This window comes from Anabrus simplex, chromosome 1 (genome assembly GCF_040414725.1).
Source record: "Anabrus simplex isolate iqAnaSimp1 chromosome 1, ASM4041472v1, whole genome shotgun sequence".
Lineage (NCBI taxonomy): Eukaryota > Metazoa > Arthropoda > Insecta > Orthoptera > Tettigoniidae > Anabrus > Anabrus simplex.
Window position 1 is genome coordinate 969,609,930 of NC_090265.1, and position 24,300 is coordinate 969,634,229.

At 38.5% G+C, this 24,300-nt stretch overlaps 1 protein-coding gene across 3 annotated transcripts in view; it reads right to left on the bottom strand.

The window, feature by feature from the left end:
- Nadsyn (NAD synthetase) overlaps positions 1-24,300 on the bottom strand; it is a 200,668-nt gene that overhangs the window by 157,820 nt on the left and 18,548 nt on the right. For all 3 annotated transcript variants that reach the window (XM_067136801.2, XM_067136802.2, XM_067136804.2), the window contains exons 2-4: positions 24,096-24,266; positions 11,357-11,527; positions 10,648-10,732 (exon numbers count right to left, since the gene is read on the bottom strand). In XM_067136801.2, coding sequence (XP_066992902.1) covers positions 10,648-10,732; positions 11,357-11,527; positions 24,096-24,241 — 402 coding nt within the window. In that variant the 5' untranslated portion in view covers positions 24,242-24,266. The remainder of the gene's footprint in view (positions 1-10,647; positions 10,733-11,356; positions 11,528-24,095; positions 24,267-24,300) is intronic.

Below are 24,300 nucleotides of genomic sequence, written 5' to 3' on the forward strand. Positions count from 1 at the left end.
ATTTTCCTCTTTCTGACTGTGTCTAACAGCCTTTCATTTTCTTCACCAAACTTTCCTTCCTTTGTTTTCAAGGGTCCGCAAATTTTCCTCGATATTTTCCTTTTTCTCTATCTCTTCTATTCCACCAGTTTTCATAGAGAACATGCATTCTGTGGCATACAGACTCTCTGGTTTGATTACTGTGTTGTAGTGTTTGATTTTAGTTTTCCTTGAGAGATTCTTCTTATTGTACGTATCTTTAGTGAGTTGGTATGCTAATTCCAGTTTTCTTGCTCTCGATCCGTTTGCTTCCTTATCAAGTCCAATAACCTGAATTTTTCACCTAGGTATTTAAATTAATTAACCTTGCTGATTTTCCCTTAATCTCTTTTTAGCGCTGTGGGTGAATCCCTAATATTTGACATGAATTTAGTCTTCTCAAAAGATATCTGAAGTCTAACTTTTCTTGCTATTTCGTTCAGAAGCTTGATCTGCTTTACGAAAGTCTCTACACTTCCAGAGAAGATTGTTATGTCATCAGCAAAGGCCAAACAGTTTACACCAACCCCTTTGTGCTTTGAACCTAATCTTATCTCATGAAGTAGTCCCCTTTCTTTAAGTCTTTCTTCCCATACTCTTATTACCTTTTCCAGGACGATATTGAAAAGAATCGGCGAAAGCCCATCTCACTGCCTAACACCGGTTTTCATTTCAAATTCATCTGAGATCTCTCCCATAAATTTCACTCTGGACTTTGTTTCAGCCAGAGTTTGGCTAATTATATTGATTGATTTTGTGTCAACTCCAAATTCCTCTAAAATGTTCAGTAGCGAAATTCTGTCTACTGAATCGTACGCTTTTTGAAGTCCACAAAAACTATGACATAGTTCTTGTTCTTTGTAACCCTGTCTTGTATTATAGTTTTCAGGTTTAGAATCTGTTCTGGACATGATCTGCCTTTTCTGAACCCACCTTGGTATTCTCCAATTTGTCTGTCTATTATTAGTTCAATTCTATTATGAAGAGCTTTTGACAGTTTTTTATATGCAACGGCTACTAGGGAGATTCCTCTGTAATTGTTCACATGTGTTTTGTCACCGTTGTTATATAATGAGTGTATCAGTGCGTTCTTTCAATCATCAGGGTTTTTTTTCCGTTTGCCAAATTTCTTGTATTATATTTGTCAGTTCCTGTCTTGCTTGACTGTCTGCTTCTTTCCACAATTCTGCAACAATCAAATCTTCCCCTGCAGCCTTATAGTTTTTTAGACTTCGGATTATGTCATGTATTTCTTCCTCATCTGGTGGGTCCGAGGGTTTAGCTTTTGTTTGTGGTTGACTGAATTCTAATCCTTCTTTAGGTTCTTCGCAGTTCAGTAGTTTTTCAAAATAACATGCCAAAATTTCATAATTGTCCTTGTTGTTTAGTCCGATTTTTCCATTTTCGTCTTTAAAACCGAGACTGGGTGGCTGATACTTTGTTGTTTCCTCTTTGAATGTTTTGTAAACATTTCTTGTATTATGTTTAGTGAAATCTTCAATTTGCATAAGCCGATTTCTTTCATATTTTCTCTTCACATTTCTTATAGTTTTAGAAGTTTGTTTCTGCACTGTCTTGAAAGTCTGAAAATTTCAATCAGTTTTAGAGTGCCAAATTTTTCCAGGCTGTCAGCCTCTCATTTATGGCCTCTTCACATTCTTCATTCCACCATCTATGCTTCTTTTCCCTCTTCAGAGGGCATAGTTCCTGTGCAGCTTCAGTTATTTTTGTTCTCAGATTCTCCCAGTTCTTCGTACTGTCCTTTTCTAACTTCTCTTTGAATTTTTTGTTTACTTCAGAGTTGTTTTTTAACATTTCAACATCAAGTTTAATTCTCCTGTTTGCTCTCTTGTTATGTCTATTTTGAGGGATGAATCTCATTTTTATGGTCATATCTTGACATTTTGAATCTCCTTTTTGCTCTTAGCAATTTGGAATTCCCCGAAGTGTGGGTTTGGAGACCGCCAGGTTTTTGTTTTCTACTCAGCTTTTTCAAGTAGGTAAGCATTAGTTCGAGATTAAAAGCCTTGCATAGCTCTACAAGCCTTATTCCATTTGTTCTTTTGTGTGCCGGTGGAAGAGGATGTTGGGGCATATGCATGAATTACATTTATAGTACCTGATTGAGCTTGAAATTTAACGGAAACCATTTTATCAGTTACAGCTTCACAGCCTAAGACAGCATCTTTCATGGACTTATTTATTATTACAGCCACATGGTTGACAGATGATGTTCATTACTAGAGCAGATGATAAGGATCAGAGTCCTGCAGCCAGGCCCACCGCGCAGCACTTTAAACCCACGGGCTGAGGCAGTCCAGCCCGTGCAGTGCCGGTCTCTTCCGACACGGTCACGTACTGGCCCACAGCACTGGTCTCATACAGCCCACCGCAGTCCACCGCTATGGGCGGGCTCAGTAGAATAACCTTGAGTACTTCTCCACAACAACATGTGCGCCGTGCACAACGAAATGTTCACGTCATGCTACTATTCGGATCATTCACTCTACGAATTCCCGTATGCTGATAACATATTTTAAAGTAGGCTAATCACATTTTGAAATTAAACGGTAGATATTTCTCCTGCACTGTAAACAATAATAATTATAATAATAATAATAATAATAATTGAAAACAAACAGATACGTTATTATAAACTAATATTCATTTGCAATTGACATCAAGTTAACTGAAAATGAATCTAAATAACACAAAGCATATTTATAGGACTACATTCGCGTTTACCTCAAAATAAAATACAAACACAAATGACGTGTAATATGCCAACAACAAAAACAAACCTGAACATAGCTTTTACTTAGTGTGCGTAGTTTATTGGTCATTGTTGATGTGGTGGAATGGAATTACTGTGAATGAAAAGAAGAGCATCAGCATTTTCTGGTTGTAGAAGAGACCGTCGTGCGTTGAGAATGAAGCCCGCTGAACTGAAATTTCTCTCTGAAACTGAACTTGATGCTTGCATACATATTACTTTCTTAGCGATCTGGTGAAATTTTGGATAGTTTTGTCCATTTGTTCTTCAATATGATGCTATATCTATCTTCTTCCATTCCACAACTTTGCTTTAAATATCTTTCCAGCTCATCTATTGGAATAGGAGCATCATGAACGTCAGGTTGTGGCATAGTCATGGAGTCTGATGACATGGAAACATTAGAATGCTCGTCATTCAAGCACACCTCGTTCATCGTAAATGGTTTATCTAATCATAAAAAGAAAACATCAGTCCGACTCCTTTAATCTATACTAATATAATAAAGAGAGCGCGCAAATTTTGTTACTTTGTGTATATATGGAGGGTAATTTCAGAAACTACTGGACCGATTCTAAAAATCCTTTTACTAATGTAAATATACATTATCTCTGAGGGACATGGGCTGTATTTTATTTTCAAAACAATTAGGAGGGGGGGGGGGGGAGACGGGGGAGATACAAAAATAATAAGTCTAATATAGGCGAAATATCGAATTTGTCGTGCAAGGACGAGACTAAGCTCTTTTAAAGTCCCTTAACCCAAAGAACAAATCTCAGTAAGCCCTATGGGCCCGAAAACCATGTTTTAAGACCCTAAAACTGACCGGTATGGAAATATTGGCACCACACTACCCTGCTCCCGGAATCGGATAAGGAAATGAACTGCCGTAACCATGGCAATGCCAGCTCCAGTATTCTAGAGCAGCAAGATTATGCGTGTACGTTTGGGCATACAGTTGCCAACCAAAATTTGTACACATAATCCCTGAGCATATCTACAACTTTACATGTTACAGACGTGAAGTGGTATTTATAATCTCTTTTAAAAATAAAGACACATGTATTATTTTGTTTTCGGAAAAGACACTTGGGAGGGGGTTAAGAAGGACTAAACTGTGGGTTGGAATAATTTGGAATAACTTACCAAGGGAGATGTTCAATAAATTTCCGATTTCTTGGAAATCATTTAGGAAAAGGCTAGGAAAGTAACAGATAGGGAATCTGCCACCTGGGCAACTGCCCTAAATGCAGATCAGTATTGATTGATGATGATGACTGATTGATGGGTTGGCGTGAATTTTTAAGATGAACATATCTACAGTATATCTCAAAACACTTAATATGTAACAGATGTGAAAATTGGCATTTTTAATATTTCAAAAATAAAAACTGGTATTATTTTGTTTTTTGAAAGACCACTTAAACGTGGCGGGGGGCATAAAAGGGACTGAAAAGGTGGTTGAATTAATTTTATTAGGGTGCTGATATCTCAAAAACTGAAGTTGTTACACGCATAAAAATTGGGTTTAGAGTCTCCTTTAAAAATAAAGAAATATGTATTCTTTTGGTTTTGGAAAATCCACTTAAGGGGGGATGAAAGGACTGAAATATTAGTTGAATTATTTGTGTGAGGATACTTATATCTAAAAAAAACCTAAAGATGTTGCAGAAATGAAAATGGGTATTTGAAATCACCTTTAAAAATAAAAGACACTCAATTTTGGGGGGTAAAATTAACTTCGGAGTGGAGGGGGGGGGTTGAAATAGGTGTTGAATTCTTTTCATGAGGATACAAATATCTCAAGAACTGAAGATGTTATAGTCGTGATAATTGGTATTTGGCAGCTCCTTTATCAATAAACACGTATTTTTTGTTTTCAGAAAACCACTTAAGGGACGGAAGAGAAGTGAAAAAGCAGGTGAATTTTTAAAATGAGTACCGGCATATCTACAGTGAATGTCAAAAACCTTACATGTTACAGACATGGAACTTGGAATGTACTTTAAAAAATAAAGAAACATGTCTCACCGTTTTGTTTTCGGAAAATCCACGTAGGTGGGGGTGGAGGAAAGGCAGATAAAGGGGTCGAGTTCTTTTTATGCAGATACTTATCTCAAAACCTGAAGATGTTACAGTTGTGGAAATATGGAAATATGCATTTCTAATCTCCTTTAAAAATAAGAGAAGACGTTCTGACATGTACAGTTCTATGTCGCATAGTCATCTCAGCACCAAAAGGCAATACCACAAACTTGGTTTACAAAGAGTTTCTGGGATAAATGAAACTCAATTTTTCAGTGAGGTTTTACACTTCAGGGATTTTCAGATAATGTCTTAGTACAGTACCGAGGAACGATTACTTTTATCAAATTACGAAATCCACGCGAGAAGCCGCGGGTAACTGCTAGTGTGTACATAAAGTTCACCGCATATCGTACAGCACACAAAATTAACGTTTTTCCCATCACCGTCAACTGCAGGTTTGAATACCAACCAAATACGACTTTTAAGTTTAGGATCCGGTTCAGAAGTCTTGTATTGTGTGGTTTTTAGTTCGTTTGTTGCTTCTATTTTTACTTCACGATTTTTTTGCCACGGTTCTTTTCTTTTGGAACTACAGTCCACATTCGTTTCCGATAACAGGATAGACGAAGAAGTCAAACTGAAAACCACAGCGAATTTGATCGGCTCCACTCCACCGTAATGCAACGCACTCCGTTGACACGCAGTACACTGTACACTTTGAAGCACTGAAGCAGTCAGCCCACAGAATTACCACAGCGCAGTCCTTGGCTCACCACGTACGAATGACATAGCGCTGGCCCAGACCGGCCCGTGCGATGACGTCATGGGCTTCATATGTTCGAGCCGTTCAAAGCCCATTGCATTCTACTGCTGAAGCAGCTCATGGGCTGGGCCTCTCTGCAGGACTGTGATAAGGATGTTGTCCAATAATGTGAAAAGACCAATGTTTCATCAGCGAGTCTCAGAACTACCTGTGATAATATTCTTCACTTGATTTTCTATGACCTGAAGTTTTCCTGCTTGGTTTTAATCCTTGGGTATTCCAATTTCGCATTTGCAATCAACAGTATTCTGTACGAAAAAATTCAGCTCCTGGATGAAACTACCTTTACATCAGTCTGTTTTCAGACCAACTTTGCTTTACAGGAGGGAAAGCTGGGTGGACACAGGAAGTGCCAGAAGTGAGTCTCTTATTCACGTTAATTCTTATGACAAGATCTTTTAAAAAGCCTTTCTTGACATTCTTTTCTTCCTTTTTATTTGCTTCAGGTCCCAATTTGAACCGAGAACATCGTTCAGTACCCTGGACACATGGTGTCCCCCATTTTTCATTTAAAAAATATCTTGTTATTTAATACTTAGCAGACTGAATCCAGCCAGGTTCTTTAAGTTAGAGAAGACCTATGTTTTATTACGCAAAACACTGTCTGAAGTTCTCTCATGTTCTTTTTTAGTACTAGAAGTTGTTACGTCTTTTGACTGGTTATGTTATTTTAATGACAGCCGTTTTTTAACCAATAGAAAAATGGTTTCTTAATTTTTGCACCTGTTACTCCAATACTCAGTGGATGTTCAGCAAGAAAACCTTTTATACATATGTTCTTACAAAATAAGAAAATATGCTCTTGGACTTTTGTGACAGTGAAACATTGGGTTTTTTGTCCTCAACTCAATTTAATCTGCTCGCACATGGTTTAATGTTTTTAGATTCAGAGGACTTTTGTCAAGAGGACGTATATTGAAAGTTTTAAAACAGTTGGTGCTATTTTTTACGTTTAGGTCATACGTTAATGTGATCGTGTTTTTTAATTAGGTCTTGCATGTTTTGTAAAATTTGTGTATACTTTATGCATTGTTTTTGTAACCCTGTCATTGTATAGTTTTTTTCTTATTTTTGGCTGATGATGATCCACACCAGCATCGAAACCGGTACTGAGAATAATAAAATGTTATAATTTATCTTATAATATAGTATGTTATTGAATAGGTGGACCTATCTTGTTTCCGTTAGCTCTATTTGAAGACGGAACGAATTTCGTCAAATGTTCGTACTTGCGAAACGTCTACATTATGTCCAGGGTTAGATGTTTATTTTTTTTTACTTTTTTCGAGTGTATCGCCGAACAGGTTTTCGGCATTTCCCTCAGGGCACTGTATAGTCACTAGGCTTTCAGGCAGGAATTGAAACTGCTCCTTCTTAAGTAACACAAATTTACAGTTGTATTTCAATATTATCGTACACGATTATGTTATAGAGACCAGAACAGATGTTGCACCTTACATACGTAAAGCCTGGGAGGTTATGGGATTGCCTATTACTGTTTTCGTCCTTATATAAGAATGGGAATTCAAAGTTTTTGTGTCAAAATGTTGTGAAAACCGCAGTCGTTTTATTTGTGCACGTTACTTTTAAAGCTTTGTATCATTTCGCACTCTAAAAGACTTGTACAGCGAGCGCGCCTTCCAGCTGAGCTCAAGGTCGCGAATAATCGTAATTTTGGAAGTGTTAATGAAATTTTTTCTCTTACCAATTTGTGATTAGTGATGGGCAGAATTGAATTTAATGCGTTCGAGAACTTGGAAATCGATCCTATGTTCGAAACAATTCAAAACCATATTCTCGAGTTCAACATAACCTTGAAAGGCCGATGTAGGCCTAATTTACGCAGTACAAGATTTCCATAAACTGACTACGAACAGTATACCGGTGACCAAATTACAATGGAAGATAAAAAAGAGGATTTTGCCATCATGTTGGGTGCTTTTGTATCTAATGTGCTTTATTTCATTAGATTAGAGAATTAAAAACTACTTGTGGTCGATTGCTGTTTGGCTTACGGTTACGGGTATTAGATTTTTTGAAAAGTTTGGCTCTGGCCGATTAATGTTGTTGAATTGAAAGAAGTTTTCAGGGCAAAACTGACGAAGTTTCCCCGGTAAAACTGAATGTAAAGTTTCGAGATTTTTAAGTCGCGTACCGGTAATTAATGTGTGAAGCCGGCCCCGCGGTCTAACTTGCCTGCCTCTCACCCAGAGGGTCCGGGTTCGATTACCGGCCAGGTCAGGCATTTTTACCTCGATATGAGGGCTGGTTCCAGGTTCACTCATTCTACGATTGCCTTTAATTGAGGAGCTATTGAATGGTGAGATGGCAGCCCCAGTCTAGAGAGCCCGGAATAACGGCCGAGAGGATTCGTCACAGTAACCATGCGTCACCTCGTAATCTACAGGACTTCGGACCGAGGGCGGTTGCTTGGTAGGCAGAAGGCCCATCGTCGCTGTAGTTCGGTTTGGTTTGGTTTAGGGGCCTTTGTAAGATTATAAGTATACATATTTCATTTTTGTGATGTTTAGCCAAATTATTGATGTTTCATTCGGTCCCGGACTTTCCGTTTTCCCGTGTTGTACTTTTTTCGTGGTCCCTCCAAAAACGGAGAATCGAAGTTCCACTGTATCGTGGCGTTACTTAAAACGCTGAATACAAAAGAATTGCAATTTCACTTGAATTTTGTAAATATGAAGCACACTGTAGATACAGCAAAGGGAGTGAAAGTACAGAAATCTACCCCTGCAAGCTCCGGAAGACGCGTTCTTTCATTACATGGAGATTTTGAATTAAAATTACTGTGTAAAATACTTTTTTTTTTTTTTTTTTTTTTTCCAAACGTAAGGACAGTTTTGAATTAAAAGTCTGAATTTTGGTAATGAGACCGACATTTTCTTCAAATTACGAATTATCTGCATTTTGAATTAAACGAGTTAAATTACATGCAAAACCATACCTCATGTTTCTGGGAACAAGAGCTTCTTCGAATTAGGCAAGATTCTGAATGAACCGATTTCGAATTATCGAGGTTCTACTCTATGTATGTATGTAAGTAACAAACAAACTCGAAAGAATCCAGCCCCTGGTTGAATCATAGTTCATACCACAACAAGCTGGTTTTAGATCAAGGATATGTTGTACAAGCCAGGTTCACAACCTTACAGACCACATCAAGAAAGGCTTCCCAGAAGAAAGAAGTCACTGGTGTCACTCTAGTACATCTGTCAGCTGCCTAAGACACAATAAACCATAAAATCCTGTTGACCATGTTGTATGTAAAATTTCATAAAATGAACTAAAATGATGAAAATATACCCAAATTAACGACATACCTTGTTTAAGAGTGAAAACCCAACTTTGAAGTGGTCTGAAGATAAAATAATATTGATTCATCATTTTTTCACTGGAAGAATGGCACAAAGGACACTCCATGATATGATCCGACAATGGTTAACATTAAGTACACATTACTCCTTTGTATGTCTACCCATTAGTCCCATTTCCCGATATGGGTTTGGGGATGAGGTGAGATGAATTTATATGGCGTGTTTGTACAACCGAATGCCCTTTCCGACATCAACATCAGTTGATGAGCTTATGAAGATGAAATGAATGATGGTGAATGAAACTGGGTAAGTGGGTGGAAGGAAACGGCTGTAGCCTATGAATAGGAACTGTCCCGGCATTTGCCTGGAAATGAAAATGGGAAATCACAGAAAACCATTGTCAGGAGAACGGAAGGTGGGAATAGAAATCGCGCATCTCCTGAATGCAGACCTTGGCTCCATGGATGTAGTGCTGCTACTCTGCTCGGTACACATTAATCCACTATTATGAAATTTATGTATAAAAAGCTGCTTTCAATGATGCTTTGGTTACATTTTGTCTTTGTTCGTCACAAAGTGGAAAAATTAGTCCAATAATAGTCACAGCAGTTGAACCCACGCTCTGCACAAATAACATAAATAAATAATAAATATTCTACAGGGTGTGTTTCAGTATCATCAAAGTTTCATGACAACATCAGCCCTTGATCAATATTAGGAACGGAAATAATCATTGTAGTTCCAGGACTGTTATTACTGACATCCCATCCATTCTGTCGCTGCCAGTGTCATTTGCGTGGTTGTTGCTCTCGGATGAACTGGGGAAACAATTTTTTACTTCAGAGTCACATACACTAAAATTAGGTACTTCTTGACTGGATAATCCAATACCGACATTATATAGGTATCACTAACCATTTTTATGTGACGTCACTTCACTGAATAACTGCAGAAATACGTAATAAGTATGCGCACAAAAAAAATGTGTCACGCAACATGTATTATGCAACTCCCACTAACAGGAGGCAAATACTGCAAGATACTGAGGGGAATTCCCTCACCATGTACATATTTGTGTACCTCCTCGGTGAGTAAAGCCACGAAATTTGAACATAGCATATTTACACGTTTCTGCCCTGAAAGAAAGAAAAGTCGAGCATAAATGTATGTTTCCGCCTGCAAAGAATTAAAGGGTGAGTGGGTGGTTATAATTCAGCAATTACACAGAGTATCCCTTATGTCACACCTTGTATCACAAAACTATGACTTAATTTGTTATAGTGGAAGCCATTTTTTTACAGTTTCGACCCTGTTATTTTTTAACAGTTAGGTTCATCAGTGTGTCGAAACTAATTTATGAACACATCAAATTTAGAAAATACCAGAAAAAGGAAACATATAATAACAGATTATACCTGAAAAAGAGCAACTTAATTAAAACAGAATGACATGTTTTCATTCTTGAAAGATCATCAGATTGTATCAAATCACACACCTTTTCAGGTGTAATCTGTTACTATATGTTTTCTCTTTCAGCTATTTTCTAAATTTTATTTATTCATAAATAAGTTTTGACAGGCTGAAGAGCCTAACAGTTATGAAGTATGACTTAACATCAAACAGCTAAGAACACAATAAACCAAATTTAGCTCCAATTATAAAGCAATACGCATTACCTTTCGCCACGGTGAAAACCATCTTGTTTCCCTGTAATTCCCATCTTCACACAGCAACATCTTGGGACGTATCAGCAGAATTTTCCTGAAAATACAACAAATTTCTGATAAGTTTATTAAACTAATAAGATGAAAAATATCAAATGAAGAGAGTTAATAACAGATTAAAAAAAGCAAAGAATTCTACTCTACAGAATAAATACATATGTAGAACAAATATATATCAAAATGGGAAAATAAAAAATTGCAAAGGAAGAGCAACTTATTAACGAAAAGCATGTGGAGAACACATACGTAGTATGCTACAAGAGAAAGAGAATATAAGATTTTACATTGCTAAAGAAGAAATTACGTCAAATAATTTTTCTGTGTTGTTATAATCCCATCTTTCAGAACCTTGCCTCGGTAAGATGTATACCCCTCATAGTTTGTCCCTTGTTTAGACTGAATAAGCAACAAGATAACAGGATTATATTGTGTACTATTCTAGTTAACCTGAAATGACTGGTATCCTTCACATTGACACATGAGTACTAGTTACATGTGCAAATTGATATATGGATAGTGACAATATTACCTTGTCAGTAGAGCACATAGCTCCACCCCCCAAAGCAAATCAAAATTAACTTGTTTTAAGTTGACTACATAATAATGATCAAAACAGTCACCTTTATTTAACAAAACAAATACCACATGGAATATATATTACCTATTAAGAAAGATAACTCTGCAATTATATGTGGCATTCCTGTGCATTACAGGCATTCCCACATCTATCAACATGTCCTTGCATAATGGGCTAATCAGGATCTCCAGCAGAACCTCCCAGCAATGCAGTAAGGTGTCACTCTCAAGAAAATGGTCTTCACAGCTATAGCCACTGTGGAAAAGAATATCGAGAACAATTTATTTTGCATACAAAAAATTATTCAAATCAAAAGTATATAATAATTTAATAATTATTCATAAACATATATCAATTACCTAATTCATACATACAGGCAACCTAAATATTATAAAAATCGAATAAAATATGAACATTTATGTTAGAATATTACACATAATAAAACTGGATGAAAGTTTCATACTGTAGTCTTCCTAATTTATTCCTCTTAATAGAGCATTGTTTATGATAATAACAACAGCACCAATGATTTCACAAACTTACATTTAATATTTACTGCCAGTTCATCACCATAATCTAAGTTTTAGGGTCAAGATGATGAAGATGACAATTGTTGTTTAAAGGGGCCTAACATCTAGGTTATCGGCCCTTTACGGTATGAGACGAGGCAAAATTACATAATAGGTTAAAATTTACCCACTGATTATGATTTTTTAAATCGTAGTGATGAGGAAAATGATCATGAACTTAATCAGAGGACCTAATTCAAAGTGCCTTATTTTCCTATAAAAATTACTTTTTAAAATAGATGACAATGCAATAAAATTGAATAAGGCGCTGCATTTGAAGTGAAATCATGTACTGTATTCAGCTTAAAAGCTCAAACCATATCAAAACATACAAAAACTAGCTAAAACAAAGTCAAAAGAATAAAAGCATAGTTAACAATAAAAGAAAAAAAGGTAAGAACTTCACTTTTAAACATCGTAAAACAAACCACTATCCCTCATAAAGTCGATGACGAGGTTTACTGGCTGCTTGTCAACTTGTAAAAGCAGGGAGATGGTACTCGAAAGATTTAGACTACGATGCAGATCGATCAGGTCCGTGCACTCCGTAATGATGTGTACTATGGTCAGATGACTGCCGAAGTACACATTGAGGGTTCTTCTACCTTTAGTAAGTAGGAGTGCGTTGCTATACCACAGCCAATCTGAAGACAACATAATACCACCGCTTCTCTCCGAGACACCCACCAGGAAGTCTTCCATACCTTCATCATTATTTGATTGTTCTCAGCGTATGTGAAAGAGCGGTAGCCTACCACTCTAGCTCTCAACGGAACATTACAAATGTCTCAGATGAGAACGAATATCACTGGCTGAAACCTTCTAAGGCAATGGGGGCAATGTGACCACCTCTCTGGCAGCTCTATCGTGGCTTGGGAGCCCCACAAATCCAATTCTGGTGCTAACCCTCCACAAACCGGCCAGGAGGCCCTGGATACTCTGCAACCAGGTGCAGCAGGAAACATATATTGATAGATAGTAACAAGTTAAAGGAATCAGTACACAGCAGAAAAAGCCGATGTTCATTGGACAGTGCTTGCTGCAGAGCCTGAAGGATAGCATAGAGCTCTACTGTGAACATGCTACAGATTTCAGGTAGAGGAAAAAGAAACCTCTTACTATCAACAATGAATGCACAGCTTACTTTTACCTCTACCCTTGAACCATCCGTGTAAATATCTACTGACCCTGGATACGGGTTAGCAACGGAGATGAAGAGCCTCCAATAAATGGACATGCCAGTGCTGACTTGGGCCAGTGTGCAGATCCAGGACAATTTCAGGTCGTCGTATTAACCATGCAGGTATCTTACTTCATCGTCTAACAAGATAAGGAACTGAAGGTATATCAAACAACCTGTAACTGCGACGATTTCAGGTCATCGTATTAATCATGCAGGAATCTTACTTCATCGTCTAACAAGATAAGGAACTGAAGGTATATCAAACAACCTGTAACTGCTATTGGAGTGTCTACCAATTGGCTCCGTTGCTTGTGGATAAGCAGTATACAGCCAATGGTTTTCATCATGCAATACACAGGAATAGCCTGGGTGAAGTGGCATCTGCTGCAATTCACAGCACAGGGCAACAGCATTCGCTAGCGCCTCAGGTGTAAAGACGGCACACCAGATTCAGCAAGCGAGCTAGCAATAGGACTTCTACGGAAAGCTCTCAGGGTCAACCTAACTCCAATGTGGTGGATGCTATTCAGGTTACTAAGAGTACTTTTCATTGCTCATCCTTATGCTGCACTACCATAGTAATCTGGATAAAATATGTGCCCTATAAAAGAACTGGAGCACAGTGCAGCCAAGAAATCTCAAAATACTGAGTTTCTTAGTGCATTCGCACAATAATTAACTTACATGTAATTAATCTCATAATAGAACCGTATTGAGGATAATATATTAAAATTATAAAATTCTTTTATTAACAACCACCTACTCAATACAATATAATACACTCATTGAATTATAAAATAATCATGAGATGTCTTAAAGAATGGCTTAAATAAGGGAACATGTTTCATTCAGCACTGCGAACATCATCAGCCGTTAATGTACAAAGACTAGGTCAGGGCCTTGAACTTAAGTGATCAAAATTGTTAGCAGAATAACAATGTCGTAATAAAAAGTAATATGATAACATTAGACTTAATTAGTAACAGTATGTACAGATCAACAGCGACAATTTGTGGTGAAATACATTGAACGATGGCAGTCTGTGAAGTTAAAAACAATCATGGGGTTGTTAAAGTAAAAAATAAAAAAAAATAGATATTGTAGACATTTAAAATATATGTCAATGCGTGAAGTGTGGATTAATTATTGACGTTGGAGTTCTTACAATTGTGCAAAAACAAAAGTAGAGTTAATTGAATAGTACGAGTCAAATAGAACCAGTCAAAAGGCGCACGACGACGTAACCAAGGTTGATATGACATGATCTCCGGTAATTGCAAATTCTGTAGGAGAGAGAATCACAATGCCAGAAGGAAATACAAGTTGAACTAGTCCACATTCACGCGCTGGCAATAAAATTAAAAACGTATACAACGTAGAACATCAATGATGAACTCATTAAAGAGTAACTGTGATCTTGAATATAGGGAGAGTTCAGGCAATCCGTAGATGAATGAAGCAGATTATGGCACAATTGGAGTTTGAAATCCTTGGGACTAGTGTGAGGTGTCCGCTAGCGTTGGCTGCGTGAAGCAAACTTTATTTTATAATTTTATAATTTTAATACAATAATTAACTATCAAATAGAAGCCCAAAGAATCAGTACGTGTCTACCACAGGTAGAGCGACGTCTAATAAATAAACCTCAGGATGGGGATGAAGAGTGTGCTGTGAACACAGGTCTTATCAGTCAAAAACCGAAAGCTACGCTCTAAGGTCCAATGTTCCACTCTCCTAATGCTCTGTAACTGCCACATTTTGTGACCTAAAACACAGAGCAAAATCGTCCACATATAGCGACATTATTACTACTGAATCCGCTGCAGTGCTAAAACTGTTTATGGCAATTGCAAACAGGGAGACACTGAGAACCGATCCCTGTGGGACTCCATTTTCCTCAACGTGATATTTAACATAAGAAATTTCATCTTAATTTATCCGTGTTGAACTGAGTTTACAAATACTTATAAAATCTGAAAGGTTCCACCTATTCATTACAAAAACAATGCTGTCTGATTGTATTACAACATAATCACTTTATTAAGTAGGTATTTTTGAACATGATATTGCGAATACGCCCTCCCTATTTGGACACGGAATAGACAGAGGGACAAAACACTTCTAATAAAAATCAGAAGTTACCTCGGAATTTCCACTGAGCAGGGTTTACAGGCCTTTTCCAAATCGAAGACAAGACCAAATGAAATTTTCGGAGAAAAGTGTCCTGGCACACCAAGTGATCAGTGGAGGAGTTAGCAGTTCGAAAACCACACTGGTACTTGGACAAAGTCCTCTTTTCTCCAAACACTACACAAGCTGTTGATTCATTATCCTCTCAAACAGTTTACACAGACAGTTGATGAGACAAATAGGTCTGTAACTTCCTGCATATTTAGGATCTTTGTCAGGCTTGAGGAGAGGAATTACTCTCTCTTCTCATTACTGTGACAGAAACTCACTCTCTAAAACAGATTCAGTTGAACACGCCTAAAAGACATCAATAGGCTACCCTCGCTGAGATGTTTCAACATCTGGTTATGGATATTATCTGGTCTGGGAGCAGTGTCCTTGCAAACGGCCAATATGCTGTGGAGTATACGCTCCGTAAAGGGCTCGTTATAATCCTCTGAAGCGCAAGTAGCAAAACATAGCTGATGGTGTTCAGCCCACTGTTTCACAGCAAGGAAACCAGAAAGGTAATTCTTGGAACCAGACACAACCATGAAGTGACTTGTTAGATGATTAGCAACCATAGGTAGATCAGTGACAATACTGCCTGCAATGAAAAGGATGGTCCTCGTACACCTGAACTGTGCCGAAGCTTAGTCCAAACTTAAGATGATGGTGTGTATGTGCCGTCATGAACAAAACGTTCCTGTACCATGGGGCTTTCTTACTCTTATCAAATAAGAATTTGCGCCTTAGTGAGGAGTTCCTTAAATATTACCAAATTTACCACAGTAGCTACCTGTGACAGTGTTTATAAGCACGACAACACTCTTTTATAGCTGCTGTTCTCAGAATTCACCTCACCTCACACCTTTTCAAATTTGAGGAAGGCTGAGAGCTTGCACAGGACATGTGACTGTGATGAGTGTTTTTCTAATCTTTACTTCTGCATTTAATTTCATGCTTGCTTCATCAATTTTATCTATCTTCATGTCTTGCCTTAACTTTGTTTTGAATGATGATGGTCTCTAGGAAGACCGAAACTAGTTTCAACAAATATACGTAACTTTCTTTTTTAAGGTTACAACAAATAGTACTGAATAAGTGGAAACCTTTACCTTTTGTATTACAGTATATTGCTTTTCAATACAGATTAATATGAAATTTATTACCTATGACTTCACAGGTGTTGCTGGAAGAAACGACAAACCTGGTAGACTCTTTGCCATAATGCTAAAGACTAGTGGCTTGGTAGGTACGTTCAAGGAATTATACTTATGGCATGCTTATTGGTATCAAGGATCTCCTGGATCTTCTTCTCACTGAGATAGACAGAACAGTTTCTATCTCTAGGAGAATTAAAATCAGAGCAGTTAGTGCATCTGTACGAGGTGTGCACTGTTCTGCGCCATGAGTTTCTTTTCCACATGAACCACATAGACTGATTCGAACAACAAGATATGATGCGTCGAAACCTTTGGCAGTTAAAACACCACATGGGAGGCGGGATGTACGGCCTAACATTGGAACAATAGGTCGTTATAGTGACTTTCTCTGATAACACTAAAAACTTGAAGGAGACAATAGAAGCACCAGTGGCAACATCTTCACCATTGACTTTGCGTGTAATGCACCAGGCGTGTGTCACACGATTGTTCTTCATGTCTTCCATCAGCCCAGCGTCAATGTTCAACATCAAGTCGCAGTGGAAGATGACTCCATGAACCATATTCAAGGATTTGTACTCTTCCACCTCTTTGACGGGGATTTTACCAAAGTGATTACATTTGAGCTACAGATCAGCCTGAACTGCAGTGCATGTCTTTAACAACAAACTACCATCTATGTGTCTACTAAACAAGACAGATTTGACCAGCTTGAAATAATTCCCGTAAGTCCTGGTAGCAACCAGGATTCTAGGGAAACTGGATCCCAAATTTTCACGCTGTGCTTGTTCCAAAGGGGTTGCCGCCCTGAGAAATGCAAAGGTTAAAGAACCTGGTGGTGGAGTACCCTGGATAGGTTTCAGTCGTTTCAAAGCCATGTCCAAACAATCCTCCCCGAATGACACCCACTCCGATCAGGGGCCTCTGTAGCCGAGCATGCAGCCAAGACAATATCCACCTGATCATAGCAGATAATGACCAGGGTCCGATGTTGAATGATCCCTAGGACGGTCTGACTGAGGCACTGAGCACCAGAGCAGCCGTCCTCAAATCATCCACACAGGCATGGTCCCCATAGCATACATAGAGCTTTAATAACAACAATGAAGAAATAAAAAGAAATTGTTAATAATGATATGCTCAGGCATTCGGGTGTGTGGGACCTGTGCTGTCAGATGGATACCGCTACAGTGTACATGACACTCCCACCCAACAGGTAATGGATGCCACCTGGGCTTTTGAGTGTAATCACACATGTAAGAGGCCCTTCCCCAAGCACCATGCACATAAATTTTGGTCGGTCTCCAACTAACCCTCGAGAGGGGTCCGATGGCCACTTGACCCTTTTATTCTACAAAATGTAGAGCTTACCTATGGATATATTCAAACCTTCCCATCTACAGAGGATCCAGTTAATGATTCCAATGCCATAATCCATTTCTACATCTATGTCACCCCTTTAAGCTGCCTTAACTAATACCCTGATGCAAGTGTAATGGACTAGTATAACTTGGAAACAATTCTCTAAACCCATGGGTAAACAGTGAAAATATCAAGCTCGGTTAGCAGGTGTTGTTGTTATTGTAGTTATTACTATTATTATGATGATGACATGTGGCTATGAAATCGTTTAAGTCTATTATTATTATCGTTATTTACAAAGTTTACACCAAAAACTCATCAATCTTATTGGAATCACTCTTAAGAATACTAAGTCGAGAGTCGACTTTAGAGGTGAATTGTCTGAGCCATTTGAAATCCACACTGGACTTAAAGACAGTGAGATGGACTCTCGCCATTATTGCTTAATTGTGCCCTGGAGAAAGTAATGCGAGAATGGGTAAATGTCATTCCAACATCAGGATCACTTAATTGCCTAGCATTCGCAGACGATCTTGCACTACTAGCAAATAGTAAGGAAGAAGTAGTATTGAAGAACTTGAGAAAATTGCTGCTAGAATAGGACTGTGAATCTCATTTTAAAATACTGAAATGCCGACCTTCAGAACTGAAACACCAGCCATTCGCCTCGACAATGGAAAACAAATTAAGATTGTGAATTTCAAATATCTTGGGGAAATAATAACCTGGAACACAAAATAGAAAACATCAATCGACAGCAGAACATCTAAACTGAAAACAGCACAGCAAATCACCTGGCCAACTTATTAAAAAAAAAAATCTCTCTCCATGAATGCTAAATTTCGACATTACAATACAGTTGTAAAACCCAAAGCAACTTACGCTAGTGAAACACTCTTCAAGTTGAACACTAAATCAACAACCGATATATTGCAGAAAGTGATAGAAGAATCATCAGGACAATCATCAATAAGAAACACCAAGTTGATGGCCAATGGAGATTATTACCTAATGAAGTGGTGTAACGTGAAAGCAAATCAATAACAGATACAATACGGAAAAGCAGAATTGCCTTTTTTTTGTCATCTATTCAGACTGCCAGAAATGCGACTAGTGAAGGAGTTATTTAGTTACTTCTGGAAAAATAAAACAAAGAACACTTGGTTCACAGAGATCATGAATGATTTAGAAGAATTAAATTTATCAATGCACCAAACTGAAGGCAGAGAAAAGAAGAGGATTCTAAGGAAAAAACACCTACGATTCAAACTCATAACATTAGAACGAAGGAAGTACACCATTACTGACAACCAAACGGTGGCCAGGTCTGACAGGATGAAGGAGTTTTGGGAGAAGAAGAAGCTGAAAAGCTATTTAATACTATTAGACTTTAATGTATGTGACTGATTAAAGTGCTCCAAAGTGTAAAATATTAAAAGAAGAAGAAGAAATGTAGTTATGTACGGACTTTATTTGGTATAGATTGTGGTCGTACCATTTATTATTTGTGTGTTGTATGATCTGTCTTGTGTAACAAAACATGCGTGGTTATGTCACGATACATCTGCTGAATGTATATTAATAAGAGAGTATTTAATGTAAGAACATGTAATTAATAGTATATAATTAATTATTAACTGTAAATGTTGTTTGAGTCATCAGCCAATAGACTGGTTTGATGCAGCTCTCCATGCCACCTTATCCTGTGCTAACCTTTTCATTTCTACATAACTATTGCATCCTACATCTGCTCTAATCTCCCTGTCATATTCATACCTTGGTCTACCCCTACCGTTCTTACCACCTATACTTCCTTCAAAAACCAACTGAACAAGTCCTCGGTGTCTTAAGATGTGTCCTATCATTCTATCTCTTCTTCTGGTCAAATTTAGACAAATCGATCTCCTCTCACCGTATCTCTTCATTCGTGATTTGATCTATCCATCTCACCTTCAGAATTCTTCTGTAACACCACATTTCAAAAGTTTCTATTCTCTTTCTTTCTGAGCTAGCTATCGTCCATATTTCACTTCCATACAATGCCACGATCCACACGAAAGCCTTCAAAAACATCTTTCTAATTCCTATATCAATGTTTGAAGTGAGCATATATCTTTTCTTAAGAAAGCTCTTCCTTGCTTGTGCTAGTCTGCATTTTATGTCCTCCTTACTTCTGCCATCGTCAGTTATTTCACTACCCAAATAACATTATTCATGTACTTCCTTTACGACTTCATTTCCTAATCTAATATTTCCTGTATCACCTGCCTTCATTCGACTGCACTCCATTACTTTTGTTTTTGAATTTATTTTCATCTTGTACTCCTTACCCAAGACTTCGTCAATAAAATTCAGCAGCTTCTCGAGATCTTCTGCAGCCTCAGATAAAATAACTATATCATCAGCAAATCTCAAGGTTATTGATTTCCTCTCCTTGGACTGTGATTCCCTTTCCAAATTCCTCTTTGATTTCATTTACTGCCTGTTCTATGTAAACACTGAAAAGGAGAGGGACAAACTGCAGCCTTGCCTCACTCCTTTCTGGATTCCTGCTTCTTTTTCAAAGCCCTCAATTCTTATTACTGCAGATACAGATTGTAGATAATTCTTCGTTCTCGGTATCTGATCCCAATCATCTTCAGAATCTTAAATAGCTTGGTCCAATCAACATTATCGAATGCCTTTTTTAGATCTACGAATGCCATGTACGTGGGCTTGTCCTTCTTGATTCGATCCTCTAAGATCAGACGTAGTCAGGATTGCTTCACGTATTCCTCGATTTCTTCTGAAGCCAAACTGGTCTTCTCCCAACTCAGTATCAACTTGTTTTTCCATTCTTCTGTAAATAACATGTGTTAAAATTTTGCAGGCATGAGATACTAAACTAATGGTGCAGTAGTTTTCACACCTGTCAGCACCGGCTTTCTTGGGAATAGGTATAACAACATTCTGCCGAATATCAGATGGGACTTCTCCTGTCTCATACATTTTGCACACTAAATGGAATAACCTTGCCACGCTGGTTTCTCCTAAGGCAGTCAGTAATTCAGAGGGAATGTCATGAATTCCAGGTGCCTTGTTCCTATTTAGGTCACTAACAGCTCTGTCAAACTCTGACCTCAATATTGGGTCTCCCATTTCATCAGCATCAACAGCCTCTTCATGTACCAGAACCAAATTATCTATATCTTTACCTTGATACAACTGTTGTATATGCTCCTGCCATCTTTCTGCTTTGTCCTCTTTCCCTAGAAGTGGCTTTCCATCTGAGCTCTTAATATTCATACATCTAGAGTTCCTTTCATCAAAGGTTTCCTTGATTTTCCTGTATGCAGCATCTACCTTTCCCAGGACCATACAACCTTCGACATCCTTGCACTTCTCCTTCAGCCATTCTTCCTTAGCTACCTTGCACTTTTTTTTGTTGTTGTTGTTGCTATTTGCTTTACGTCGCATCGACACAGATATGTCTTACGGCGACGATGGGATAGGAAAGACCTAGGAATTGGAAGGAAGCGGCCGTGGCCTTAATTAATGTACAGCCCCGGTATTTGCCTGGTGTGAAAATGGGAAACCATGGAAAACCATCTTAAGGGCTGCCGACAGTGGGGCTCGAACCCACTATCTCCCAATTACTGGATACTGCCCGCACTTAAGCGACTGCAGCTATCGAGCTCGGTCCTTGCACTTTCTATCCACTTGATTCTTTAATCGCATGTATTATTTTCTGCCCTCTTCATTTCTAAGCATTCTTGTATTTTCATCATTCATCAATCAGGACTAGTATCTCCTGAGTTATCCACTGATTCTCAGTTGAACTTTTCTTCCTTCCAAACATTTCTTCAGCAGCCCTACTGACTTCATTTTTCATGACTATCCACTCTTCCTCTATTGTGTTTCCTTCAGCCTTTTCATTTATCCCTTGTGCAACGTGTTCCTTGAAACAATCCCTCACACACTTTTCTTTCAACTTGTCTAGATCTCATCCTTTTGCATTCTTTCCTTTCTTCAATTTCTTCAACTTCAGATGGCATTTCATGACCAACAAGTTGTGGTCAGAGTCCACATCTGCTCCTGGGAATGTTTTGCAATCCAACACCTGGTTTCTGAATCTCTGCCTAATCATAATGAAGTCTAATTGATACCTTCCAGTATACAGCCGTCGTTTGTGGTGTTTGAACCAAGTATTGGCAAGGACTAAATTATGATCAGTGCAGAATTCAACCAGTCGACTTCCTCTTTTGTTCCTTTGTCCCAATCCAAATTCTCCTACTGTATTACCTTCTCTTCCTGACCCTACCACTGCATTCCAGTCTCCCATCACAATTAGATTCTCGTCACATTTTACATATTGTATTAAATCTTCTCTCTCTTCACATATTCCTTCAATTTCCTTATCATCTGCTGAACTAGTAGGCATATAGACCTGCACTATTGTGGTGGGCAGTGGTTTGGTGTCTATCTTGACAACAATAATTCTTTCACTATGCTGGTCGTAGTAGCTTACCTGCTGCCCTATTTTCTTATTCATTATTAAACCAACTCCTGCATTTCCCATTTGATTTCGTGTTGATAATTCAGTAGTCGCCTGACCAAAAATCCTGTTCTTCCTGCCAACGTACTTCTAACTACATCTAACTTTAGTCTATCCATCTCCCTTTTCAGATTCTCTAATGTACCACAACGTTTCAAACTTCTAACACTCCACGCTCCGACTCGCAGAATGTCAGTATCCATCTTCCTGATGATCGCCCCCTCTCGTGTAGTCCCCACCCAGAGATCCGAATGGGGGACTAGTTTACCTCCAGAATATTTTACCCGGGAGGAAGCTATCACCAGTACATCATTCATACAGAGAGAGCTGCATGTCCTCGGAAGGTAGTTACGGCTGTAGTTTCCCGTTGCTTTCAGCCGTGTAGCAGTATCAACACAGCTAAGCCATGCAACTACCAAAAGGCTGCTACCCCCCTTTTGATGAACTATTTCTCAGTCTGGTCTCTCAACAAATACCCATCCAATATGGTTGCACCTGCGGCTCGGCTATCTGCTTCATTGGGACACGCAAGCCTCCCCACCGCGGCAAGGTCACATGGTTCGCAGGGGAGGTACCTGTAAATATGATGTATAAATCCAATGTAATGTTGTGCAACACAGGGTAATAGTCTAGAAGAACACACCTTTGTCACGAGAGTTTTACAGAATGTTCTAATCATCTGTAAATAGGTCATTTGAGACTTGAGAAAATTTGAGAAAATATGTGTCATACTTCTATAGAAGCCTGCCCAGGCAAGGTATTTTGTAAAGAGACGGTGAAGAGTTCTTAGCGAAAGTCGTTAGTCGAGTGTGTGAACTTGTGTTGTGATTTTGTTTTGGTAACTGGTTGACATGCTAATGCGGCAGTCTTCTTCTTCTGCTTCTTATTCTTCTTCAAGTCAGTTCAAGATGGCAGTTTATTAGTGTGTGTGTATAATGTGTATATAATTTGTAAATAAAATAGTGTACACAATTGACAGCATTGCGTGTGTGAGTCTTTGTGGTTACGGAAACCCTGGATGTATTCTTCATCTGCAGCCCCCACCCACAGGGGGTTAGTGTCAAGAAAAAGTAAAGTAAATCTCAAGAACTCGTCAACAAAAGACAAAGCACAGCCCATGGCACTGCAAAATAATGTAAAGAAATACTGTTGGTGAGATAACAGTTTCTGTATACTATACAGTAGGAAGTGGAGAAGGCCCCTATTGCAAGTTTGTTATTTTATGCAGTAATCTAGTGATTATAGACAATGGAACAGCTAGTTCTATGAGGAATCCAAACCATATGGATTTCCTGGTATAAATATCTCATGCCTGTTGACCAATATACAATCTATGATTGCCTTGAAGGCCGGCCCCGTGGTGTAGCGTACCTGCCTCTAACCTGGAGGCCTGGGTTCGATTTCTGGCCAGGTCAGGGATTTTTATCTGAACCTGAGGGCTGGTTCGAGGTCCACTCACCCTACATGATTAAAATTGAGGGGGTATCTGACGGTGAGACAGCAGCCCCAGTCTAGAAAACCAAGAATAACGGCCAAGAGGGTTCGTCGTGCTGACCACACGACACCTCTTAATCTGCAGGCCTTCCGGCAGAGCAGAGGTCACTTGGTAGGCCAAGGTCCTTCAAGGGCTGTAGTGCCATGGGGTTGGTTTGATTGCCTTGAAGAGAAGCTAGCTATCACACAATTAAGTGTGCCTGAAGTGTGAACTTATCAGCTCAATACACTGAAAGAATAATGAGGGATTTAGGAATCACACAAGAATCATACCACAACACTTAAAGGCAGACTACAAATCACTTTCACAGTTGGAATGTTTCATAAAATTAGCAGGACATCTTACCAGATTTCCAATTCAGGGCCAGAGCGAAATGTAGCCCCAGCCTCCTTGGCTTCCTGGATACTTTCTAGTATTCTGTGTAGATTACCTTCAAAGTCTAAAGCCCACTGGTTCAGAGTACACACAGCAACAGTAACTTTGCGACCCATATTTCACCAAAATCCAACGCTAGGTCTGTAAAACACAATGAAACAGAAGTACAATCAAT